Source organism: Bos grunniens, chromosome 3, assembly GCF_055505025.1.
Source record: "Bos grunniens cultivar Pamir isolate PY7600 chromosome 3, Bosgru_T2T1.0, whole genome shotgun sequence".
Classification (NCBI taxonomy): Eukaryota; Metazoa; Chordata; class Mammalia; order Artiodactyla; family Bovidae; genus Bos; species Bos grunniens.
Genome location: NC_141167.1, coordinates 91,716,043 through 91,742,867, shown reverse-complemented (window position 1 = coordinate 91,742,867; position 26,825 = coordinate 91,716,043). Strand labels below are relative to the sequence as shown.

Sequence of the window (26,825 nt, the reverse complement as noted above, 5' to 3'; positions counted from 1 at the left end):
GGTGGTTTTATTCCTAGCTTTTTAAGGAATCTCCATACTGCCTGCCATAGTGGCTGTATATGTTTACATTCCCACCAGCAATGCAAGAGTGTTCCTTTTTCCCCACACCCTCTCCAGCATTTGTTGTTTATAGACTTTTTGATGATGGCCATCCTGACTGGTGGTATCTCATTGTGGTTTTGGTTTGCATTTCTCTAGTGTTCTTGCCTGGAGAATCCCAGGGATGGGGGAGCCTGGTGGGCTGCTGTCTATGGGGTTGCACAGAGTCAGACACGACTGAAGCGACTTAACAGCAGCAGCAGTAGTAATGAGTGATGCTGAGCATCTTCTCATGTGCTTGTTAGCCATCTGTATATCTTCTTTGGAGAAATGTCTCTTCAGATGCCTTTCCCACTTTCTGATTGGGTTCTTTGCTTTTCTAGTATTGAGCTGTATATAAGCTGCTTGTATATTTTGGGAATTCTTTGTCAGTTGTTTCCTTTGCTATTATTTTCTCCCATTCTGAGGTTTGTCTTTTTACCTTGTTTGTAGTTTCCTTTGCTGTGCAAAATCTTTAAAGTTTAATTAGGTCCCACTTGTTTATTCTTGTTTTTATTTCCATTAATCTAGGAGGTGGGTTATAGAAGATCTTGCTTTGATTTATGTCATCGAGTGTTCTGCCTATGTTTTCCTCTAAGAGTTTAATAGTCTCTGGTCTTACATTTAGGTCTTGAATCCATTTTGAGTTTATCTTTGTGTATGGCTTTAGGTAGTGTTCTAATTTCATTCTTTTGCACATAGATGTTCAGATGTCTCACTTATTGAAGAGACTGTCTTTGCCCCGTTGTATATTCTTGCCTCCTTTGTCAAAAATAAGGTACCTGTAGATGTGTGGGTTTATCTCTGGGTTCTCTGTCCTGTTCTATTGGTCTATATTTCTGTTTCTGTGTCAGTACCATACTGTCTTGATGACTGTAGGTTTGTAGTATAGTCTGAAGTCAGGACGGTTGATTCCTCCAGCTCCATTCTTCTTTCTCAAGGCTTTGGCTACTCAGGGTCTTTTGTGTTTCCATATGAATTGTGAAATTTTTTATTCTAGTTCTGTGAAAAATGCCATTAGTAATTTTGATAGGGGTCACATTGAATCTGTAGATTGCATTTGGTAGTATAGTCATTTTCACAATATTGATTCTTCCTACCCAGGAATGAGGAATATCTCTTCATCTGTTTATGTCGTCTTTGATTTCTTTAATTAGTGTCTTATAGTTTTCTGTATACAGGTCTTTTGTCTCTTTAGATAGGTTTATTCCTAGATATTTTATTCTTTTTGTTGCAGTGGTAAATGGTATTGATTCCTTAATTTCTCTTTTTATTTTTCATTGTTAGTGTATAGGAATGCAAGTGATTTCTGTGTATTGACTTTGTACCCTGCGACTTTGCTGAATTCACTGATTAGCTCTAATAATTTTCTTATAGTTTCTTTTGGGTTTTCTATGTATAATATCATGTCATCTGCAGACTGTGAGAGTTTTACTTCTTTTCTGATCTGGATTCCTTGTCTTTCTTTTTCTTCTATAATTGCCGTAGCTAGGACTTCTAAAACTATGTTGAATAATAGTGGTGAGAGTGGACATCCTTGTCTTGTTCCTGACCTTAGAGGGATTTATTTATTTATTGTCATCACCATTCCAATGAGGAACTTGAGGCCCAGAGAGATTTAATTACTTACCTAAAGTTACATTGATGAATGTGAAAGAGGAGAGTGAAAACGTTGGCTTAAAGTTCAACATTCAGAAAACTAAGATCATGGCATCTGGTCCTATCGCTTCATGGGAAATAGATGGAGAAACAGTGGAAACAGTGTCAGACTTTATTTTTTGGGGCTCCAAAATCACTGCAGATGGTGATTGCAGCCATGAAATTAAAAGACGCTTATTCCTTGGAAAGAAAGTTATGACCAATCTAGGTAGCATATTGAAAAGCGGAGACATTACTTTGCCTTCAAAGGTCCATCTAGTCAAGGCTACGGTTTTTCCAGTGGTCATGTATGGATGTGAGAGTTGGACTGTGAAGAAAGCTGAGTGCTGAAATTGATGCTTTTGAACTGTGGTGTTGGAGAAGACTCTTGAGAGTCCCTTGGACTGCAAGGAGATCCAACCGGTCCATTCTAAAGGAGATCAGTCCTGGGTGTTCTTTGGAAGGACTGATGCTGAAGCTGAAACTCCAGTACTTTGGCCACCTCATGTGAAGAGTTGACTCATTGGAAAAGACTCTGATGCTAGGAGGGATTGGGGACAGGAGGAAAGGGGGATGACAGAGAATGAGATGGTTGGATGGCATCACCGACTCAATGGACTTGAGTTTGAGTGAACTCCGGGAGTTGGTGATGGACAGGGAGGCCTGGCGTGCTGCAGTTCATGGGGTTGCAAAGAGTCGGACACGACTGACTGACTGAACTGAACTGAACTGAAAGTTACATAGCTAATAAATAGAAGAGCTGTGATTCAGACTTGACTTTGACTCAAGCCTGTGCTTCTAACCTCTACATTATTTAAATTATTTAGTTTCAAGAAAGCTTAATATTTTTCTTTATTAAGACCAACGAATATGTAGGTTTGTTCAGCTTTGACTTAGTTTACTTTTACTGCTTCTTAGTTTTTATGCACACAGCTTACTGGAGTCTTCTGGGCGGTCCCCTGTGAGGACATTGCTGCTCTCTTTGTAGGAGTCTTTTAGGCGTTTGGGTAATGGGATTTCAGATGATCTGTCAAGTGACGATGCTGGTGAAGCCCAGACACAGATGATGATACTGCGGAGGAGTGTGGAAGGAGCCTCAAGTGACAATGGTTGTGAAATTAAGAGTAGAAAATCAATACTTTCAAGACACCTAAACACTCAGGTAATTTTTATTTTAGTTTATTAAAGTATAGGCATTAATTCCCAAGTAACAAAGTATTTAACATATTTTCCTGTCATTTGTGGTCTTGATTTTTTGCAGGTAAAAAAGACCACTTCCAAGTGGTGCTCTGTTGTGCGGGATTCAGATAGCCTGGCTGAATCAGAGTTTGAATCAGCAGCCTTCAGTCAGGTAATGTATTCTTTTTCAAGGCTTATTCTTGAATGTAATAAGTTTATCCATTCCTTTTTTTTTTTTTTGGATGCAGAGGAGGGGCTAGCAAACATACACATAACTTTAGGACAACCAATTGAAAAAAAAAAAAAAGGAATGGGTAAAGGACTTCCCTGGTGTCTCAGATGGTAAAGAATTTGCCTGCAGTGCAGGAGACCTGGATTTGATCCCTGGGTCGGGAAAATCCCCTGGAGAAGGGAATGGCGACTCACGCATTCCAGTATTCTTGCCTGGAGAATTCCGTGGACAGAGCTGCTTGGTGGGCTACTGTCCATAGGGTCGCAGAGAGTCAGAAATGACTGACTAACACTTTCACTTTTTCCTCTGCCTCCAACTGTCTACCTATTTAGCAGCTTTTTTTTTTTTAATCTATCAGCTTTTATATGACTAGTCACCCAAGAAAAAGAATGAGCTCTTTGTCTTTGATCTGATCATAAAAGTATCATAGATGATGCCCAGAAAGAGATTCCTGAATCCCTAGATGATGAGAGCCAGAATACTGGAGTGGGTAACCGTTTCCTTCTCCACGGGTCTTCCCAACCCAGAGATTAAACCCAGGTCTCCTGCATTGCACACAGATTCTTTACTGTCTGAGCCACCAGGGAAACCCACTTAATAATATTCACTTGGAATATGGAGTTTATTCTTAAGCATTGTTTCTGTGTAAATGGCATTGATGCTGAGGACGGATATTTGAGAAATGAGAAATGGGAGCAGTAAATCTGCTTATCATGAAAGCTAATGGACATATTGTACATTTTCTGTGTTGTGCTTAGTCGTTCAGTCTTGTCTGACTCTTTGGAACCCCATGGACTATACTGGCTCCTTGGGATTTCTCTATGCAAGAATACTGGAGTGAGTTGCCATGCCCTCCTCCAGGGGATCTTCCCAACCCAGGGATTGAACCCAGGTCTCCCACATTGCAGGTGGATTCTTTACCATCTGAGCCACCAGGGAAGCCCAGTGTACATTTGGAACATTATAATTCAGAGATCAGGGGAGGAGATGGTGGTAGCTTTTGTTTTGATCGGCAAGGTTGTTGGGTTGTGGAAAAACTTTCATATTTATGTTTATACTGCAGGAGAGCTGCAATGTCCATCCTTTCCTCTGCTTGATTACCCTTTTCTGCCGGGGTCCTGCCCCGGCTGATCCAGGGTATTCGAAGCGGGGACGGCGTCGGCGACCTATTTATTTAAATATTTTATCAAAGATATAAAGAGTAATAGGATGAGGATAGCTCAGTAGGAAAATTCAGTGGAGAAAAGAGGCTGAGTAGCTTGGTTTACGCGGGAGACCAATAAAACTTCAAGACAAGAAGCTTGCACCACTTACGTAGGCCGCAGGCGTCCTTCCGTTCTCCCGAAGGAGAGGAGACACTGAGGCCTCCCCGGTCGGATCTTAGAAGCCCAGGCATAATTAGTAAGCATGGTGGGTTCCGCGCTCCAGATGGAGACTCAGCCAGAGTGAGAGAGAGAGCGACATGGGGAGACCAGTATTTCGAGAAACTGATCCCAATTCTTTATTTTCCAGAGTCTGTTTTTATACACTAAGATGTTATACAAAAGTCACGTGGGGACAGCAGTCCTGACTTTTATCAAAGTCAGGTGCTTCATACAAATGTATACAGAGGTCTTAGGGGTGTTACATCATCTTCTGGCCAGGGGGGCGTGCTGACAATTTACGACCCTCTCCTTGTGACAGCGGTCAGTCAATCAGGACACTTATTTCTCCAGGGCTGATTATTCTCAAAACAGACGCCACCCAAATAAAGTTACATTCCTACAGGGTGAGGGTGTAGTGGGTTTTAGTTAAGGAAAGAATTTACTTAGCCTAAGGTCTAACGTGATTAATATCAAAGGTTAATTCTATATATTCATTAATGTGTGTAAGGGCAGGGGATATGGAGACTTAGCAACAAACATTGGCTCAACAAATGAAAAACCCTTCACCAACACAATTTCTAATTAGCCCATTATACTTATACTAATAGTTTTCTAACTTTTCTAAGGAACCTGTTTTTAGAAGGTTTAAAGCATCTTGTGCCTCTCACGGTTGGGAGGCTGTGAGCGATCACATGTGGCCGGACAAGCCTGTCAGGCAGGCCAGAGAACCTTCAGAGGAGTTTGTAGGTTAAAACACTCTTATCACGCCCAGGAATTATTATAAACTGGAGCTCTAAGTTAACTCCTTCTCCAAAAGAGGTGGTGGGGGACAGCCCCCCGTAAAGTCAGAGGTGTAGGTGAGCACAAAGTAGTAAAGTAGGCAGGCTCTGGTTATGGGGGTAGATGCTCGAGGAGTTCCAGGGGGACTCCTGAGGCTCGATCCCGCTTTTGCGTATGTCGAGCCTCCTTCCTCATGACCTTTGTCACGGGCGGAGTACCTCACTCTGGCCCCCAGCACTTTTCCCTGTTTGGCTGGGTTCCCAGATGTGATTGTGTCTATGGTCAAGCTCACAATATTTAGAGTAGAAGACACTTTGGGTGTGCAAGTAGGCTCAGCCACACCTACTCCCAGAGTCGGCCCTCAGGATGTGTTTGCAGGAGTCACTCCCACCCCAGGGCACCTCAGCTGAACAATCCCATGACTTGGCAATACTTCTCAGAAAGAGTCCTCTTTTATAGTCTGTTAAGAGTCATCAGAGTTCACGTTTAAATATGAAAGTGTATTATTGTTATGTGAAGTCTTGTCAACAAAGGCATGGCCATCAGTTTATGAGAGCATGCCAGTCATCACCGTAGGTGCCTTGTTTTCATTTTATTTCAGATATAGTTGTTTTTAAAAATGAATGAAATAATTTTTTTTGGTTTTTCTTTTTCCCTTAAAGGGCTCTAGGTCTGGCATGAGTGGTGGCTCTCGAAGCCTCAACATGTTGAGAAGAGACTCGGAGAGCACCCGCCATGACTCGGAGACAGAGGACATGTTATGGGATGACCTGCTTCATGGCCCTGAGTGCCGGTCATCTGTCACCAGCGACAGTGAGGGGGCACATGTGAGCTCCCTTCACTCAGGGACCAAACGGGACCCCAAAGAGGATGTTTTCCAGCAGGTCTGTAAAGGTGACGATAATAATAACTAATATTTACTGTGTACTTACCGTGTGCCAGGCACCGTATTATCTCTTTTAATTCTATAGTAACCCTATAAGGTGGACCCTTATTTTCCCTAATTTAGAGATGAAGAAATTGAGCGTAATTTGTAATTGAAGATGTTGGGCTCGGTACTCAGAAGAAAGCACTCTCTAATTCCCCTAACCTAACTGTTTGTTCCTAATACCTTTTCTTATTTTCCTTAGAATGATCCTTAATATTCATTTTATATGAGCAGGGTTGCAGTAACCTCATATTGTATTTTCAGATATATCACGGCATTTTATGTGAATTACTAGGAGATGGCATTGCTTTCTTCTCTAATAATGTATAAAGCAAGTGATGCTTTTAATTTCAGGTTCTCTTTTAGTATCATAAAATCAGATAGCCTGGAAATGGGGATTCTTAGTTTATTTCAACCTTCCAATCAATCTAGGAATTCATTCTTCAGAAATGTTTTTACTTTCTGTCATGTAGTAACAGTAGTTCCTACTTCTTAGAAATATTGTGATATATCTAATGAGATAATTTAAAGTGCTTAGCACAATCTTGGCAAAGAGTAAGCAGCCAGTACATGTTAGCTTGGTTAGTACTATTTTTGTCGGACGATTGGTTACTCTCTACTTAAATACTTGTAGAGCTGCGATGATTATTTCATGAGCTTGTCCCTCTGCTGGCTGGACTGAATGATTAAAAAATGGTTTTCATATCAGCCCTTCCTGTGTTTAATGCCAATGATCATGACTCTTCTTAGTTTTATTTTTTCTTTACTTTTTTCCACAATGACTTAATAAATAGTGGATGTTGGATATTCATTTGTTTAGTTATTGAATTTTCTTGATTCTAAGATACCTTAGATTTAGGTTATACATTATAATGAAAAACATTCTGCTTCATTAAATGTATACAATTTTCATAAACTACCTGGAAACAACATATACTTTATCACTAAAGTTTTAAACTTTTCCCTCCAATTTTTCTATCAAAATTTGAATCTAAATATTCTTTTCATTCAGTCTGAAGATTCATCTAAATTACATTAGCGTTTGGTAGTTATGCATAGCATCATGATGATTTCCACCTTTGTACTTTCGGGATTTATGGTATAATTTTAAGGCATATATAAGAATAACTAGGTTAAGATGAAACTCACCATGTTAAGTAGAGTGCATCATCCCCCAGTTCTCCCACCTAACATGTTCTTCTTTTAGTCCCCATATTTCTAAATGCCACCACTAACCACCCAAGTCAGAATTCTTGGGGCCATTCTTGATGTCACCACTGCCCCCCCTCAGCGCCCCCACCTCTGCCATTCCCTGTATCTAATCTATGGTCACATTTTCTTGATTCTGCTGTATAATATCTGCATTTGCTCATCTGTGTCCACCCTGCTTAGTGGATGGCTCTCATCTGGATCCTTACAACAGCTTCTCTAGTCTTGTTCCCTTTTGCTTCATTTTCCACACTACAGCTGGAATGATGCTTCTAAAATACAAATCTGGGACTTCCTGGTGGTCCAGTGGTTAAGAATCTGCCTTACAATGCAAAGAACATGGGTTCAATCCCTGGTCAGGGAACTAAGATCCCCTATGCCTTGGGGCAGCTAAGCTTGTGCACCACAGGCTCTGGAGCCCACCACAACTACGGAGCCCGCGCACTGCAACTATGACCCACCTCAGCCAAATAATTAAATAGAATTAAAAAAATAAAATACTAAAATTGTTTTTTAAAAGTAAAGATCTGATGCCACTCCCCCTACAATGCTTTAATTGCTTTCTTTTTCCTTTTGGATTATTTGCTTCTGTTTATTTGCTCTGATATAGTCTCACATGGTTGAGTTGAGTCTCGCAACTCAATTGAACTTCTTCCAGTTTCCTCATGTACTTCTGGGTCTTTCCACAAACTGATTTATTTGCCTGAAACACACTTTTCTCCAGCACTCATTCCTTTGGGTCACCCCCTTTTGTCTTTCAGATCTTGACTCAGTTGATACTTCCTTAGGAAGTCTTTTTAATATGCTCCTAAAGCATTCTTCTCTTCCCTTATCACACTATGCAGTAGCTTTATTTAATCATGTCTTCTTTATAAGTCTGTAAACTCCTTGATGTCAAGAACCTTGTATCTTGTTCTCCATTATATCCATAGTTCCTGTTAATAGTAGCTGCTTAATAAATATTTTTTGGCTAAATCGGTTAATAGATCCATAAGTGCTATTCAGCATTATGCTAAGCATTGTTGCAGGAGAAGAAATATGCCATATGATATTTTTTAAAAAAAATAACATATGTATTAGTTTGGAGACAAGATGATTTTATGGAAAACAAGTAGAGGGCACTATAAAAGCAGCAGCATATAATTAGATGCAAATTTATCTGCGATAGACTGTACAGGCTTTTGATCTATTCAGAGAAGGGCAATATGAGAGAGACTTGTGGCCTTCAGAGAGCACATGTTGAGAAAATGGACTTGAGTTGGGACTTGAAGAACAAGGCATGACATGACAGAGGAAAGTGCTGGGCTGTTTTCATAGTGACCTTCTGTGCTTTTCCATGTCCTGATTAGACCAGAGAAAGGCTGACCTCCTTACCATTCCTGTGATATCTAAGGCCTGTTAGCACCTCTCCTACCTAACTTCCTCCTACCCTTGGTCTAGTCATGGTGCTATGGAAATACTTTCCTCCTTAATATCCCATGAATACGCCAAGTTTATCCTCACTTCCATATGCTTAGAGGGGGAAGCAACTTCGGAGATCATGGAATCCTACCTCCCATTATCATAGAAGACATACAACCTCTCTTCGGGTAAGAAATTGGCTTAGTGAAGAGAAAGGACCAGGAGCCAGCATCGTGGAGGTGGTAATTGGAGTGATGGGCTTTGTGAGGGAGAGAACAGAATGACAAGGCAGAGCACTGGCGAATGTGGCCTGGGAACCGGACAAAGGGAAAAAATTCCAAAGGAGGAAAGAATGAGTGGATGGAAATATTTATTTTTTCTTCTCAGAACCATTTATTCTGGCTTCAGAACTCAAGTCCTGCCTCGGATCGAGTTAGTGCAATAATCTGGGAAGGGAATGAGTGCAAAAAGATGGATATGTCTGTGTTGGAAATAAGTGGCATCATCATGAGCAGGGTAAGGTTTAATAAGTTTTCAGAGTTTTCAAAAGATCTGTTTTATAATCAGCAGCTGTTTCATTGCAGAAGGAAATGGCAACCCACTCCAGTATTCTTGCCTGGGAAATCCCATGGACAGAGGATCCTGGTGGACTGCAGTCTGTGGGATCACAAAGAGTCGGGCACAACTGAACACACAGGCACACACAGCTATTTCAGATTGTATTTAATGATCAAAACATTGACTCTGTTTTTAAGACACAAGTATGTGTACCTTAAATTTTGTAGCCAGTTTTCACTTGGTAGTGTGTTTTTAAATTTGTTACAAAGGTCTCTGTGAGCCTGATCAATTATTCAGGTAGACTTTACAAATATTTCTTGTTTAATCCTAAAAGTCATAAATCTGTACGTCATTTTTATTTGTATTTCTTTTAGAACAGATTTAGTTTATAATAATCTAAATAGTATTTGACAAATACTGCTTCACAACTCCATAAAGCTGTGCAATAATGATAGCTGTTTTAAATTAATTTCCAGGTTAATGCATATCAGCAAGGAGTAGGTTATCAGATGCTGGGAAATGTCGTCACCATTGGATTAGCATTTTTCCCTTTTTTACACCGACTGTTCCGTGAGAAGAACCTTGACCAGCTAAAGTCCATCTCAGCTGAGGAGATCTTGACTCTCTTTTGTGGGGCACCACCTGTTACACCTATTATTATTTTGTCTATAATTAACTTTTTTGAGCGACTGTGTCTTACCTGGATGTTTTTTTTCATGATGTGTGTGGCAGAGAGAACATATAAACAGGTCAGTAGAAAATTGAGTAAAATTTCTCACCTCGTTTTTTGTATTTGATAGTATGTTGAGTTGCTTTTGTTGTCTTGATTTGTTCTCTCTCCAGAAGCTAACATGGGCAGTGGAGGCTTGATAAGTGGACTTTTGGTATTTGTGGGTTTAACACTTCTGATATTGATTATTTACAAATGACATGCTGTAATCTGAAATTTTACGGAGCCTATATGTAGGAGTGGCTGAGCCTCACTGATGGCTTGCACCTGCTCCTTGATGTGCCTTGATGTGTTTCATATATGTAGAGTGTGTAGTAATTCCAAAGCGAAAATGTTTCTGAAAAATGGCCAATATCCAATAAACAAATAAATTTATTGAAATTGGATAAGAGTTTGGTATTGAGGGCTTATTATATTGGTGGTATGTGCAAAAAAAATACAGTTTTTGAATGGAAATGTAATTTGGGAGTAAGCTAGAATTTTGTATAAATATTTGAATTTGTGAAGGTTGGGATTCACAGTGGTCTCCAAGGTGTGTTCCTTGAAAATGTCCAGAGTGTAGTATATCAGAAGAATGTGTACACGCGTGTTCAGTTGTGTCCAATTCTTTGCGACCCTTTGGACTGTAGCCCAAGCTACAAGCTCCTCTGTCCATGCAATAATTTAGGCAAGAATACTGGAGTGGGTTGCCATGCTCTACTCCACGGCATCTTCCTGACCCAGGGATTGAACCCGCATTTTCTGTGTCTCCTGCATTGCAGGTGGATTCCTTACCTACTGAGCCTTTGGGAAAGCCCCCATGAAGAAGTCACTAAGACAGGAAGTGAAAAACCATTGTTAATAGCTCATTAATCTGTTGCTACAGAAAGCACATTATACATAATGATCAGAACTTGATTCTTTTAATATTTTTTATGTGCTGGGAATATTTTACAATTATATAAGTATACACACAGTGACACATACGTATATTTCACTTTGTGATTTTTTTTTAACCTCCTCTAGAGATTTTTATTTGCAAAACTCTTCAGCCATATTACTTCTGCCAGGAAAGCTAGGAAATATGAAATACCTCATTTCAGACTTAAAAAGGTGGAGAACATTAAGATATGGTTATCACTGCGTTCCTTTCTAAAGGTGAGTTTTAACTAACCATGGAATATCTGCAATAATACACAGAAAACATGCTCATTGAAATTTCTGGTGGCAGATATTCACTAGGCTGGGTAGTCCTATGTTCTGGACAGATTATGTCAGTGACTGACATCTAGCTCACCTGTTTGACACCAGATTGGGAGTGATCTATCTGCAGAGCTGGTAGAGCTAATTAAATAAGGGCTTGGAAAGGGAAAAGAAATTTTAAACTCTTAGGGCAGAGTGATAAGTTGGATGTTGCATCGTTCTCTGACTTCTGCGGAAACATTCCAGCTGAAAATGTGTTAGTGAATCAATCACACCCTTAACTTGAATGGCATGAATCTCAGAGCTTAATTAAAGTTGAAAATGTCCAAAATATATTAAAATCCTGTGTCAGAAACTTCTTATAAACATTCGTTTTCACACCAGCATAGTAAGATCGGGTCCCCTAATCTGTCTCCGGCGGGGACCTAGAACGCTAACCTGTGTCTCACTCTCTAGAGACGGGGCCCACAGCGATCGGTGGACGTGGTGGTGTCTTCCGTCTTCCTACTGACGCTTTCCATTGCTTTCATTTGTTGTGCCCAGGTAAGAGTTTCAGATCTATTTCAGTGGAAAGTAGAAAATAGAACTCACTTTCTGTTTTAAACTAGTTCACTGTATTTAAGTGAACACACTCACACACATGCGCACACACACACACACACACACACGCAACAGATGTTTGTTTCTGACAGCTCTGGGAACCGGAGAGTCCAAGGTGAAGGTGCCAGAATGGTTATGCTGAAGTATTGGGTTGGGCCAAAAAATTTGTTAGGATTTTTCTGTAAGATGGTACAGAAAAACCATACTAACTTTTTGGCCAACCCTGTGTGTGTGTATTTACTGTGTCTAAATTTCTTTTGCTATTTTGAATACTTGTTAATTTTTATGACTTTTGAAATGAGAGTAAGAGTAAGTTTTAGTCCTTTAAGACTCTACGATCATGGTAACTTAATTGGAAGTTTTGATTGGTAATAAAGCTATATATCATGATGGATACAAAATAGTGATTTTTCTAACTTCATCATTTCTTCTAATTTTATTGTCACTCTAAAGTAGACTTTTCCCCATTTAATCATTCATTCATTTATTATGTTATGGATTCCTATGTTCTTATTTTTATCCAGTGGATTATAAACTCTTACTATATTGTTTTGATGCATAATTGTCCTAGATTTGGCCAGTGGGAGACCCTTAAAGTGCATTCCTATGTTCTTTGGAGAGGTCCCTATATATTTTTTGTTTCTATTTCTGTGGTTTCTTTCTTATAAGAATTGACAGCTTTATTCTATACTTTTCCACTTACTGAGTTTTAATTCTGCGACAGTCAGAGAACATGCTCTGAATGTTTTCAGTCCTTTGAACTATGTAGACTTGTTTTATTATCCAGTACATGGTCAGTTTCGCTAAATCTTCCATCAGCTCTTTGAAAGAATTTGTATTCCATTGTTTTGGGGAGCAGTTTTCCCTCTATAAATTAGCCCAAGTTTATTAGTTGTATGGTTGAAATTTCCCATATTCTTACTCATCTTTTTGGTTTGCTTATTTTATAAACCATTGAGAGAAGTGTGGTCATGTCTGCTCTAATGGTGGATTTATCTTTTTCTCCTTTTGTTTCTGTCAATTTTTGCTTTATATGTTTTTAAGCAGTATAATTGGGTGCATGCAGACTTAGAATTGATATCCATCTCCTTGGTGGATTGACTTTTATGTAATTTATAGTCTTTTTTTTTTCTCAATCCAGGATCACATATTCATTTAGCAGTCATCTCTCATCTGTCATTTAGCTCTTTAATCTCCCTTAATCCTGAACAGTGTCAAGCTTTGCTTGTCTTCATGAACTGATAAAATGTCTTTGTTTCTAATGTATCTTAAAATCTACTCTATTTGATTTTAATTTAACCATACTGTCTTTTGATTAGTTTTTGTATGCTGTATCTTTTTTTCTACCCCTTTTCATTTATTTTTTCTTTATATTTTAGTTGCCTTCTATAGTCAGCATATTGATTGCTTGTTTCTTCTTTTTTTGCTGTTAATCTATCAAAGTGCTTTAATATCTTTCAGTTCAGTTCAGTCGCTCAGTCGTGTCTGACTCTTTGCGACCCCATGAATCACAGAATGCCAGGCCTCCCTGTCCATCACCAACTCCCGGAATTTACTCAAACTTGCGTCCATCGAGTTGGTGATGCCATCCAGCCATCTCATCCTCTGTCGTCCCCTTCTCCTCCTGCCCCCAATCCCTCCCAGCATCAGGGTCTTTTCCAATGAGTCAACTCTTCGCATGAGGTGGCCAAAGTACTGGAGTTTCAGCTTTAGCATCATTCCTTCCAAAGAACACCCAGGGCTGATCTCCTTTAGAATGGACTGGTTAGATCTCCTTGCAGTCCAAGGGACTCTCAAGAGTCTTCTCCAACACCACAGTTCAAAAGCATCAATTCTTCGGCACTCAGCTTTCTTCACAGTCCAACTCTCACATCCATACATGACTACTGGAAAAACCATAGTCTCGACTAGACGGACCTTTGTTGGCAAAGTAATACCTCTGCTTTTCCAATGTTGAACATTTATTTCATTTATTTTGGTAACAAATCTGAGTTTGCTACAAAATATTTTCTATTTCTGAGCTCTCTCTTTCTTTTTTATTAAAATTGAAGTATAGTTGATTTACAATGTTATGTTAGTTTAAGGTATACAGCAAAGTGATTCAGTTATACATATTTATACATGTTTATATGTAACTATATATTTTCTTTGCAGATTCTTTTCCCTTATATGGGCTTCCTTGGTAGGTCAGATGGTAAAAAATCCACCTGCAATGTGGGAGACCTGGGTCCAATCTCTGGGCTGGGAAGATCCCCTGGAGGAGGGCATGGCAACCCACTCCAGTATTCTTGCCTGGAGAATCCCCATGGACAGAGGAGCCTGGTGGGCTACAATCTGTGGGGTTGCAAAGAGTTGGACATGACTGAGCGACTAAGCACATAGGTTATAAATATTGAGTATAATTCCCTGTGGTATATATACCACGTCTTTATCCATTTGTCTGTTGATGAACATTTATTTTGCTTCTATGTCTTGACTGTTGTAAATAGTGCTGCAATGAACATTGGGATGCATATTTTTTTTTTCAATTATAGTTTTGTCTGGATATATGCCCAGGAGTAGGATTGGAGGGTCATATGTTGTAACTCTGTTTTTAGTTTCTTAAGGAACCTTCATATTCTCCCTGGTAATAGTAACAATTTACATTCCCAGCAACAGTGTAGGAGGGTTCCTTTTTCTTTACACCCTCTTCAACATTTATTATTTGTAGACTTTTTGATGATGGTCATTCTGACTGAAGTGAGGTGATACTTTATTGTAGATTTGTTTTGCATTTCTCTAATAATTAGCAGTGTTGAGCATCTTTTCACGTGCCTTTTGGTCATCTGCATGTCCTTTTTTGGAGAACTGTCTATTTAGATCTTCTGTCCATTTTTTAATTGGGCTAACTTGGGTGTTTTTGTTATTGAGTTGTAAGAGCTGTTTTGTGTATTTTGGGAATAAAGCCCTGTTGGCCTTATCGTTTATAAACATTTTCTCCCATTCTGTAATTTGTCTTTTTGTTTCATTTGTGGTATCCTTTGTTGTGCAAAAGCTTTTAAGTTTAATTTTGTCCCATTTGTTTATTTTTGCTTTTATTTCCATTACTCTAGGAGATGGATCCAAAAAGATATTACTGTGATTTATGTAAAAGAGTGTTCTGCTTGTGTTTTCCTGTAGGAACTTTATATCGTAGTATCCAGTTTTACATTTGGGTCTTTAATCCATTTTATTTTTGTATATGGTGTTAGAGAAATTTTATAATTTCATCCTTTTACACTTAGCTGTCCATTTTCCCCACACCATTTATCGAAGAGACTGTTTTTTCTCCATTGTATGTTCTTGCCTCCTTTGTCATAGATTAATCGACTGTGGGTCTGTGGGTTTATTTCTGGGCTTTCTATCCTGTTCCATTGATCTTATTTCTGTTTTTGTGCCAGTACCATACTGTTTTGATTACTGTAATTTTGTATTGTAGTCAGAAGTCAGGGAGCCTGTTTCCTCCAGCTTTGTTTTTCTTTCCCCAGATTGCTTTGGCTATTGACATATTTTGTGTTTCTATACAAATTAAAAACCTTTTTTTTTGTTTTAGTTCTTTGAAAAATTTCATTGGTAATTTGATAGAGATTGCATTGAATCTGTAGATTGTCTTGAGTCATATGGTTATGTTAATAACGTTAATCCTTCCAGTCCAAGAAACCAGTATATATATGTATATATCTTTCCATCTGCTGTGTCATCTTCAATGTCTTTCATCAGTGTCTTATAGTTTTTAGAGTACAAGTATTTAGCCTTCTTAAGTAGGTTTATTCCTAGGTATTTTATTCTTTTTGATATGATGGTGAATAGGATTATTTCCTTGGTTTCTATTTCTTATCTTTTGTTGTTAGTGTATAGAAATGCAACAGATTTCTGTGTATTAATTTTGTATTCTGCAACTTTACCAAATTCACTGATGAGCTTCAATTGTTTTCTGATGGCATCTTTAGGATTTTCTATTTACAGTATCATATTGTCTGCAAACCGTGACAGTTTTACTTCTTCCTTTCCAATTTGGATTCCTTTTATTTCTTTTTCTTCTCTGAAGGCTGTAGCTAGGGCTTCCAAAACTCTGTTGAATGAAAGAAGTGAAGTTGGGCATCCTTGTCTTGTTCTTGATCTTAGAGGAAATGCTTTCAACTTTTCAATGTTGAGTATAATGGTAGCTGTGGGTTTGTGATATGTGGCCTTTAGCACATTGAGATATGTTCCCTCTATGTCCAGTTTGATGGGAGTTTTTAATCATTCAGTTCAGTTCAGTTTAGTCGCTCAGTTGTGTCCGACTCTTTGCGACCCCATGAATCACAGCACGCCAGGCCTCCCTGTCCATCACAAACTCCCGGAGTTTACTCAGACTCACGTCCATCGAGTCAGTGATGCCATCCAGCCATCTCATCCTCTGTCGTCCCCTTCTCCTCCTGCCCCCAATCCCTCCCAGCATCAGCGTCTTTTCCAGTGAGTCAACTCTTCGCATGAGGTGGCCAAAGTACTGGAGTTTCAGCTTCAGCATCATTCCCTCCAAAGAAATCCCAGGGCTGATCTCCTTCACAATGGATGTTAAATGTTGTCAGAAGTTTTTTCTGCATCCATTGAGATAATCATACAGTTTTTATTCTTCAGTTTGTTAATGTGTAGTGTATCACACTGATTGATTTGTGGATATTGAAAAATCCTTGCATCTCTGAGATAAATCCCACTTGATCACGGTGTATGATCCTTTTACGGTTTTGTTGGATTCAGTTTGCTATTATTTTGTTGAGGATTTTTGCATCTATGTTCTTCAGTGTTATAGGTTTACAATTTTCTTTTTTTGTGTGATTTCTTTGGTCTTGGTATCAGAGTAATGGTGGCCTCATATAGTGAGTTTGGAATTGTTCATTCCTCTTCTTTTTTGGGAATAATTTCAGAAGGATAGGTGTTATCTCTTTTCTAAATGTTTGGTGGAATTCGCCTGTGAATCTCTCTGGTCTGGGAGTTTTAAAATCATAGATTCAATTTCAGTATTTGTGGATGATCTTCATATTTTCTAGATTGCACCTCTCTAAGAATTTGTCCATTTCTTCTAAGTTGTCTGTTTTATTGATATATAATTGCTTGTAATGATTTCTCATTTCTAATTAATTGATTTGGTCCCTCTCCCTTTTTTTCCTGATAAGTCTGGTTAAATATTTATCAGTTTTGTTTATCTTTTCAAAGAACAAACTTTAAGTTTTATTGATCTTTTCTGTTGTTTTCTTAGTCTCTATTTCATTTATCTCTGCTCTGATCTTTTTGATTTATTTTCTTCTACTACCTTTGGGTTTCGTTTGTTCTTTCTCTAGTTGCTTTATGCATAAGGTTAGGTTGTTTGAGATTTTTCTTCTTTCCAAAGCTAAGCTTGTATCCCTCTAAAGAACTGATTTTCTGTGTCTGATAGGTTTTGGATAATCGTGTTTTCATTTTCTTTCGTCTCTAGGTATTTAAAATTTTTTTCCCTTTGATTTCTTCAGTAATCCATTGGTGGTGGTGGTGGTGATGGTGGTGTTTTTTATATTAGTGAGAACTCAGTCACATAGCTATACCTAGTTACAATCAAGATTGAGGAATGGATTCTAGCCTGTTCAAATTGAAAAGGTGGGGGCCCTGTTTGAAAAAGTAGGAAAAAAGTGCTGTTAATGATACCAAAATATAAAGCTTTCACTTTTCTTCTGTGGTCCCTCTCTCTCTCAATTTGTCATAGTGTTTTTTTTGTTTGTTTAATTTTTTTTAAAGTTGTAGTATACTTGCTTTACAGTGTTGTGTTAATTTCTGCTGTACAACAGTGTGAATCAGCTGTGTCTACATACATTCCACATTGGTTGTTTAGTAGCATGTTGTATAGCCTCCATGTGATTTTTTTTTTCCATGTAGTTGATTTCTAATCTTATAATGTTGTGGTTAGAAAAGATACTTGATATAATTTCAGTTTTCTCAGATTTGCCAAGGCCTGCCTCATGGGCCAGCATGTGATTTGTCTGGGAGAGTGTTCCATGTTCATTTGAAAAGAATGTGCATTCTGTTGCTTTCAGATGGAATGCTTTATAAATATCAGTTAAGTCCATCTGAGACATGTTCACACTGCTGTATTTAAAACAGATAACCTACAAAGACCTACTGTGTAGTACATAGAATTGTGTTCGGTGTTATGTGGCAGCCTGGATGGATGGACAGTTTGGGGAGAGTGAATACATGTGTATGTATGGCTGAATCCATTCACTGTCCACCTGAAACTGTCACCATGTTATTAATTGGCTATACCTCAGTACAGGACAAAAAGTTTAAAGAAGTGTCAGTTAAGTCTATCTGGTGTAATGTGTCATTTAAGGACTATGTTTTCTTACTGATCTTTCTGGATGATCTGTTTAATGATGTAAGTGGGACATTAAAATCCCCTATTATTGTTGTGTTACTGTCAGTTTCTCTTTTTTAATGTCTGTTAACATTTGCCTTAAATATTGAGGTACTCCTGTGTTGGGTACATATGAATATACAGTTGTTACACCTTCTTTGATTGACCCCTTGATCATGATGTAGTGTCCTTCTTTGTCTCTTGTACCAGTCTTTATTTTAGAGTCTATTTTGTCTGACATAATATTACTATTCCAGCTTCTTGATTTCCACTTGCATCAGTTCAGTTCAGTTGCTCAGTCGTGTCAGACTCTTTGTCACCCCGTGGACCTGCAGCACACTACCTTCCCTGTCCATCAGACCATTGGAGCTTGCTCAAACTCATGTCCATCGAGTTAGTGATGCAATCCAACCATCTCATCCTCTGCCGTACCCTTTTCCTCCCACCTTCAATCTTTCCCAGCATCAGGTTCTTTTCCAGTGAGTCAGTTCTTCTCATCAGGTGGCCAAAGTATTGGAGTTTCAGCTTCAGCATCAGTCCTTCCAATGAATATTCAGGACTGATTTCCTTTAGGATTGACTGGTTTGATCTCCTTGCAGTCCAAGGGACTCTCAAGAATCTTCACCAACACCACAGTTCAAAAGCATCAATTCTTCAATGCTCAGCTTTCTTTATAGTCCAACTCTCACATCCATACATGACTACTGGAAAAACCATAGCTTTGACTAGATGGACCTTTGTTGGCAAAATAATGTCTCTGCTTTTTACTATGCTGTCTAGGTTGGTCATAGCTTTTCTGCCAAGGAGCAAGCGTCTTTTAATTTCATGGCTGCAGTCACCATCTGCAGTGATTCTGGAGCTCAGAAAAATAAAATCAGCTACTATTTCCACTGTTTCCCCATCTATTTGCTATGAAGTGATGGGACCGGATGCTGTGATCTTAGTTTTCTGGATGTTTAGTTTTAAGCCAACTTTTTCACTCTCCTTTTTCACTTTCATCAAGAGGCTCTTTAGTTCTTTGCTTTCTGCCATAAGGGTGGTGTCATCTGTGTATCTGAGGTTATTGATATTTCTCCTGGCAGTCTTTGCATGATGTACTCTGCATATAAGTTAAATGAGCAGGGTGGCAATATACAGCCTTGACATACTCCTTTCCCGATTTGGAACCAGTCTGTTGTTCCATGTCCAGTTCTAAATGTTGCTCCTTGACCTGCATACAGATTTCTTAGGAGGCAGGTAAGGTAGTCTGGTATTCCCATCTCTTTAAGAATTTTCCACAGTTTGTTGTAATCCACACAGTTAAAGACTTTGGTGTAGTCCATAAAGTAGAAGTAGATGTTTTTCTGGAACTCTCTTGCTTTATTGATGATTCAACAGATGTTGGCAATTTGATCTCTGGTTTCTCTGCCTTTTCTAAATCCAGCTTGAACATCTGGAAGTTCGTGGTTCAAACATACTGTTGAAGCCTGGCTTGGAGAATTTTGAGCATTACTTTGCTAGCCTTTGAGATGAGTGCAGTTGTGCAGTAGTTTGAACATTCTTTAGCATTGCCCTTCTTTGGGATTGGAATGAAAACTGACCTTTTCCATGACTTGCATGGATTACCTTTTTCCATCCTCTAACTTTCAGTCTGAATATGTTTCTAGATGTGAAGTGGGTCTCTTGAAGACAGCATATATATTGGTCTTATTTTTGTATCCATTCAGCCAGTCTTTTTTAATTGGTACATTTAATCTGTTTACATTTAATTATCACTGTCTATGTTCTTATTGCCATTTTTAAGTTGTTTTGAATGTGTTTTTGGAGATATTTTTTTTCCTCCTCTCCTCTTGTTCTCTTGTGATTTGTTAACTATCTTTAGTGTTGTCTTTGAATTCCTTTTTCTTTTTTGTGTGTACATCTATTTAGGATTTTTGGTTTGTGGTTACCATGAGGTTTTGGTGTAGCAGCCTATATATATACAACATTGTTTTAAGTTGTTGATCTCTTAATTTCAAATGCATTTTAAATAGCCTGCATTTGTACTCTCCTCCCCACACAATTTCTGGCTTTAATGTTATATTTGTGTGTGGATGGTTTTGTGCCTTTACTGATGAGCTTTTCATTTCATAATTTTTTTGTTCTAATTGTGGCCTTTTTTGTTCAGAGAAATTGCTTTAGCATTTGTTTTAAAGCTGGTTTGGTGGTGCTGAATTCTTTTAGCTTTTGCTTGTCTGTAAAGGTTTTGATTTTTCCATCAAACGCAATATAGAGCCTTGCTTGGTAGTCTTGGTTGTAGGCTTTTCCCTTTTATCACTTTAAATATATCATTTATATTTATATTATAAGGCCACTCCCTTCTGGCCTACAGAGTTTCTCCTGAAAAATCCGCTTATAATCTTATGGACATTCCCTTGTATGTTATTTGTTGTTTTTCCCTTGTTGATTTTCATATTTTCTCTGTCTTTAATTTTTCTAAGTTTGATGACTGTATATTTCAGCATGTTAATCCTATATGGGATTGTCTATGCTTCCTGGACTTGGGTGACTGTTTGCTTTCCCATGATAGGAAAGTGTTCAAATATTTTCTCAGGGCTTTCTCTCCCTCATCTCCTTCTGGGACCCCTGTGATGCGAATGTTGGTGCATTTGCCATTGTCCCAGAGGTTTCTTAAACTGTCTGATTTCTTTTCATTCTTTTGTCTTTATTCTGTTCTATATCCGTGATTTCTACCATTCTATCTTCCAGCTCATTGATTCATTCTTCTGCCTCATTTATTCTTCTATTGATTCCTTCTAGTGTATTTTGCATTTCAGTTATCGTATTCTTCAATTCTGTTTGGTTGTTCTTTATATTTTCTGGCTCTTTGCTAAAAACTTACTGCTCTTTGATCCATTCTTTTTGAGTTCTTGGATCATCTTTACGATCTTTACTTTGAGCTCTTTATCAGTAGATTGGCTGTCTCCAGTTCACTTAGTCGTTCCTCTGGAGTTTTACCTTGTGCCTTCATCTGGAACATATTCCTTTGCTGTGTCATTTTGTTTAAATTTTTATTTTTGTTTGTTTAGTTTTAAACGACAATTTGCTGTTTATTTTTTTATTTTAGAAACTTTAAATTTTGGGCTGTGCTGTGTCCTCATGGCTGCTCGTGGGCTTTCCCTAATTGCAGGAGCGGGAGGTACTCTTTAGTCGTGGTGTGTGGGTTTCTCACTGCGGTGGCTTTTCCCGCGGAGCACAGGCTCTCAGCACGTGGGCCCTAGCACTTGCAACACGTGCTTCAGTGGTTGAGGCTCATGGGCTCTAGAGCATACAAGCTTCAGTAGTGGTGGTGCACGAACCTAGTTGTTCTCAGCATGTGGACTCTTTGCAGACGAGGGATCGAACCTACGTCCCCTGTATTGGCAGGTGGATTCTCAACCACTGGACCATCAGGGAAGTCATTGTTTTTTTTAATGTATGTAGTAGATTAGTTACATTTCTTGACCTTGGCAAAGAGACCCTCTGTGGAGGATGTCCTGTGTGTCCCAACAGTCCTCTCCCACTTATCTTGTTACCCAAGGGCCAGGGACCAGCCGCTGTCAGGGTGGTTTCTGACCTATGCTTGCAGAGTTAGTTCCAGAGGCTGTGGGATTGTGGTTTCTTGCTTCTGCTATCCCCCTGGTTGTTGAGACTGGTCTCCAGGCTTGTGCAGGCTTCCTGTGGGAGGAACCAGTGCCTGCCCACTGGTGGGTAGAGGGGTTGCTGGCCCTCCGGTGGGTCAGGCTGTGTCACGGGGCGTGTCTCAAGGTGGTTATGGGCTCAGGAAGTGGTTAGGCAGCCTATTTTTGATGAGTGGGACTGTTCCACCCTCTTGGTTGTTTGCCCTGAGATGTCTCAACACTGGAGCTTATAGGCTGTTGGGTGGGGCCAGGTGTTGGTGCCAAGATCCCAAGCAAGATGTTTACTGCCAGTCAGAGTTCACATCTCTGTGAATACTCCCTGATGTGTCAGCTGCCAGCTTTTATGACCCCAGGGAGAGCCACACTACTCCCTGCTTCCCCAGGAGACCCTCCAGCGGCAGCTGGGAGGTCTGGCCCACACTCCTACAAAGTCACTCCTTTTGCCCCCTCCTGTGTGCACACTCCTGTGTGCCCCCTCCATGGGTGGAGTTTCTGTTTCCCGCAGTCCTGAGGAGCTCCTGCAGTCAAGCCCCACTGGCCTTCAAAGCCAAATGTTCTGTGGATTCCTCCTTGCAATGCCAGACGCCTAGGCTGGGGAGCCTAGGATGGGCTCAGAGCTCTCACTCTTTTGGGAGAACTTCTGTGATATAATTATTCTCCAGTTTGTGGGTCACTCACCCAAGGGAGGAGAAGGCAAAGGCACCCCACTCCAGTACTCTTGCCTGGAAAATCCCATGGACGGAGGAGCCTAGTGGGCTGCAGTCCATGGGGTCGCTAAGAGTCAGACACGACTGAGCGACTTCACTTTCACTTTCATGCATTGGAGAAGGAAATGGCAACCCACTCCAGTGTTCTTGCCTGGAGAATCCCAGGGATGGGGGAGCCCGGTGGGCTGCCGTCTATGGGGTCGCACAGAGTTGGACACGACTGAAGCAACTTAGCAGCAGCAGCAGCAGCACCCAAGGGATATGGAATTTGATTATAATTATGATCGTAAGCGTGCCCCTTCTATCATCTTACTGTGGTTTCTTCTTTATGTCTTTGAATGTAGAATATCTATTTTGATAGGTTCCAGTCTTTTTACTGATGGTTGTTCAGCAGTTAGTTGTGATTTTGGTGTGCTTGTGAGAGGAGATGAACTCAAGTTTCTTTTACTCTATCACGTTATCTCCAGTCCTCCTTGTTTTGAAGAAAAAAAAAAAACTTTTACCTGAAAACTTGACACATAATGGGCATACTGGTGGCTGCTGCTGTTATTCAGATCCTAAAGTGGGGTGAAGAACTGACCCTCAGGATTCCCTGGTCATGTAAGTGGGGTGGGCAGCAGGTTTTAGGGCCTCTGCTAGCCAAATGCAAATTTAATACTTTGAAAAATGACCACCATATAATTGTGAGTGGGCACACTTGTGGTTAAAGAGCTTGGAAATGCATTTGTCTTATTTCACTTATGTTTTCTTCCTTGGTTATTTCCAGATGCTTGCTGTCCCTTATGCAAAGAAGAAAATGTAGGGAAGCTTAGAGAAATATATAATACTTTATGAGTATTAAAACTTCTGCTCTGAGTATTAAAATGGTGGTATCTTGTAAATGTTTTTAAATCGGCAAAGGAGTAATTACAGTAATTAATACAAGTGAAAAACTTAACTTTTTTCTGGTCCTTTTCATAGGTACTCCGTGGACATAAAACTTTCCTAAATGATGCTTATAATTGGGAGTTTTTGATCTGGGAATCAGCTTTACTACTTTTCTTACTGCGCTTAGCCTCATTGGGGTCTGAAACCAATAAGAAATACAGCAACGTCTCAATATTACTTACTGAACAGGTATTGACTGGTCCTGGATAGTTTGATTCAGTGGTTAGAAATGGTGTAATAAGATTTATGCAGAAGATTCAGGGTTGAGTCTAGATTCTGTCACTTTCTAGCTGTGTAACCTTATCCCTTACAAGTCACTCTGCAACCATATAGTTGTTTTGTATATAAAGTGAGGATAATATCTTCCCCACCTGCTCCCAGGATAACTCAATTGTGTCTGACTCTACGACTCCATGGACTGTAGCCTGCCAGGCTCTTCTGTCCACGGGGATTCTCCATGCTACTTCGTAGTATAAAGATTATTTTTGGTGGTGGTAATGGAGCATGCTTTTAATTTCATGTTCTGTGTCAAGTATTAGCTCTTTGGCGTACCCGTCATTTAAGTATGTTTAGTAAGCTTCTTCACTTTCTTTTCTGTCAGTCATAGAATACATTCAGTGTTTGAAAAATACTTGCTCTTTAGTATGTGAGTAGATACGACAATTGAGAAATGTTTCTTATGAATATAAAGTAGTATAGAGTTGGTTTTTTGTTTTTAATTTCATGTTTATCCATAAGTTTTAAAATATCTGATATCATTAGTTTTTTTGGGGGGGGGGTGGTTGGGTGGAACTTAGAATTATAGTGAAAAATTCTTACTGTAAGGGAAGAAACAAGGAATTAGTAAGTTAAAAGTCTTCTTCCATTCCCTGAATGATAAGGATGTTAGATTTTTGGGGGGATACCAAGATGAATAAGATATAGTTTTTGAACTCAAGGAGTTTACATCTTGTTAAAATTAATATAAAATTTTCATTGTTTCGATAAATTACTTCATCATTATTTTTTCTTCACTAAATAGCCTTTTTTTTCCCCCACATGTGACTGATTAGGGATGGGGGTTGGATATGTGACATATGCGCTCTGTAAAAATAGCTACTAGAATTTCAAATTTTATTTTAGTTGAAAATATTGCCTTCCAAATCTGCCATATTGAATGCAATATATATGTGTATATACACACATACATATACATATCTTTTACATGACATTTGCCCTAATCTCTATTCCTTCCCTTAGATTAATTTATATCTTAAAATGGAAAAAAAGCCGAATAAGAAAGAACAGCTTACCCTAGTAAACAACGTGTTAAAGCTCTCCACCAAGTTGTTAAAAGTAAGTAATGCCCTGTGATGCATTTTTATTACCATTTAATTAAATCAACGCTGCACTTCTTGGAGAGGACCTTTGTAACAGATAAATGCTGTGTAGATTCAAAATACGGACTTGATAGTTGGGGTTAATGACTCTATGAGAAAAGTTTCCCAGCTTATTACCCAAGTTCTAATCATTGCTGTTGTCTGTCACATTTGAAAATTACATTAGAAAATCACAAATTGCATCTTGCTTGAATCCACCTTTAAAAACATAGCTAGTGGAACACTAGGTGAGAGCCCATTCCAGGCGTTTATTTATTTACATTATTATTTTTAAATTTTTAAATTATTATTTTAAATTGATGTATAGCTGATTTACAGTGTTTCACATGTACAGCAAAGTGATTCAGTTATATACACACATATGTTCTTTTTCTGATTCTTCTCTGTTATAGGTTATTGCAAGATATTGAATATAGTTCCCAGTGCTATACAGCAGGTCCTTATTGTTTATCCATTTTATATGCAGTCCTCTGTGTCTGTTGATTCCAAATTTATCCTCCCCCTCCTCCCCCTCATTACAGGTTTTTTGAAGGTAGTTATTGAACATCAGGAAAGAGGTCTTAAGCAGTCATCCTCACCCAAGACTCAAAAACCAGTCTGATAATCACTGATAGCTATTGTGAAACCATGTATTTCATCTCAGTTCTTTTATGTTTTTTAGGAGCTGGACACACCATTTAGACTCTATGGACTGACGATGAACCCCTTAATCTACAATATCACACGAGTTGTTATCCTTTCTGCAGTCTCGGGTGTTATAAGTGATCTTCTAGGATTTAATATAAGAGTAAGTGAGATTACCACTCTGTAGCATCTGCCTTATTAGTCTTAAAACTTGCTAGTATGTATAATAATCTTTAACCTTCCCAGTGTGCATGTGCATGAGAGAGAGAAAGGGAGAGCTAGTGGGGGAAGGTGGGATGGAGGGAGAGAGTGGCTGGCATGGAAATGATTCTTCAGGTAGAGAAATGAGCATTTGAAATAGACATTCAGCTTAGAGTTTCTCATTTTATACAAGCACAATAGACTGTGCTCTTGAATGGAACAAAAAGTCAAGTTTGAATCTCATGTCAGTCTAATAGCATGGGCTGGGGTGGCCTCTGAGCTAGGGAAATGTACAGAGGCAGAATGAAGGAAAATCAGAAACCCCCGTGAGCTGCAGTGTATCAGTTTTGATCCTGGAAATTTTTAATGTTTTTTTCTCTACGATGTTCTATGGTTGCTATTGCCAGAGTTGATACTTTTTTATTATGTAAATAGTTCTTGGTTTACATGTAAGTGTACCTATCAACCCCACCTATCAACCCCAACTAACTGATTTTGGTGATTTTCTTTTCTTAGCTGTGGAAAATTAAGTCATAAGCTGAGTCATGTGCCTGGACTCTCTCCCCTTGCTGGCATCAGTGCTTACCCCATTAAGGAAAGAGATGACTGCAAAACCATGAGACACGCACCTGCTTGTTCATACGCAGAGGTGCCCTCAGCTCTCCTAATCTAATGAATCGTGTTTTCAGAGGAACAGAGCCTTTTCCAACTGGGCGTGCATGCCAAAAACCTGTATTTTCATGGTTTTCAAATAGTATGAATAGTCAGGAGACTGAAGACTGTTGTGTTATAGTAACTTAAGGACAACTTTTTAAGTTAGGAAATTTATTCTGGGCATTTCAATGCTGTGACACTTATATTTACTGGAAATACTCTTTTGGGTAGATGCCCAAAGCATGAAGCAAAATCCTATATTGGAAATACACAAATTCAGTACTTTTCTATTACAGTCTATAGAATTGGATATTTCATTTCTCTAGCAAAGAGAGATCAAGTTTAAATTTTAACTATTTTAGGTTGAACCTGAATAAAAGAACTTTATTGGAGAATTTCAGTTTCTAGGCTTTTTTGTTGTTGAAAGAAAA

At 39.0% G+C, this 26,825-nt stretch overlaps 1 protein-coding gene across 1 annotated transcript in view; it reads left to right on the top strand.

Annotated features, from left to right (window-relative positions):
* Positions 1 to 26,789, top strand: part of PHTF1 (putative homeodomain transcription factor 1) — a 73,877-nt gene extending 47,088 nt beyond the window's left edge. Inside the window, exons 9-19 of the mRNA XM_086391956.1 lie at positions 2,705 to 2,878; positions 2,978 to 3,067; positions 5,934 to 6,155; positions 9,197 to 9,325; positions 9,844 to 10,116; positions 11,103 to 11,234; positions 11,736 to 11,822; positions 23,570 to 23,725; positions 24,776 to 24,871; positions 25,577 to 25,702; positions 26,257 to 26,789. Coding sequence (XP_086248082.1) covers positions 2,705 to 2,878; positions 2,978 to 3,067; positions 5,934 to 6,155; positions 9,197 to 9,325; positions 9,844 to 10,116; positions 11,103 to 11,234; positions 11,736 to 11,822; positions 23,570 to 23,725; positions 24,776 to 24,871; positions 25,577 to 25,702; positions 26,257 to 26,277 — 1,506 coding nt within the window. The 3' untranslated portion in view covers positions 26,278 to 26,789. The remainder of the gene's footprint in view (positions 1 to 2,704; positions 2,879 to 2,977; positions 3,068 to 5,933; positions 6,156 to 9,196; positions 9,326 to 9,843; positions 10,117 to 11,102; positions 11,235 to 11,735; positions 11,823 to 23,569; positions 23,726 to 24,775; positions 24,872 to 25,576; positions 25,703 to 26,256) is intronic.
* Positions 26,790 to 26,825: the final 36 nt, after the last annotated feature.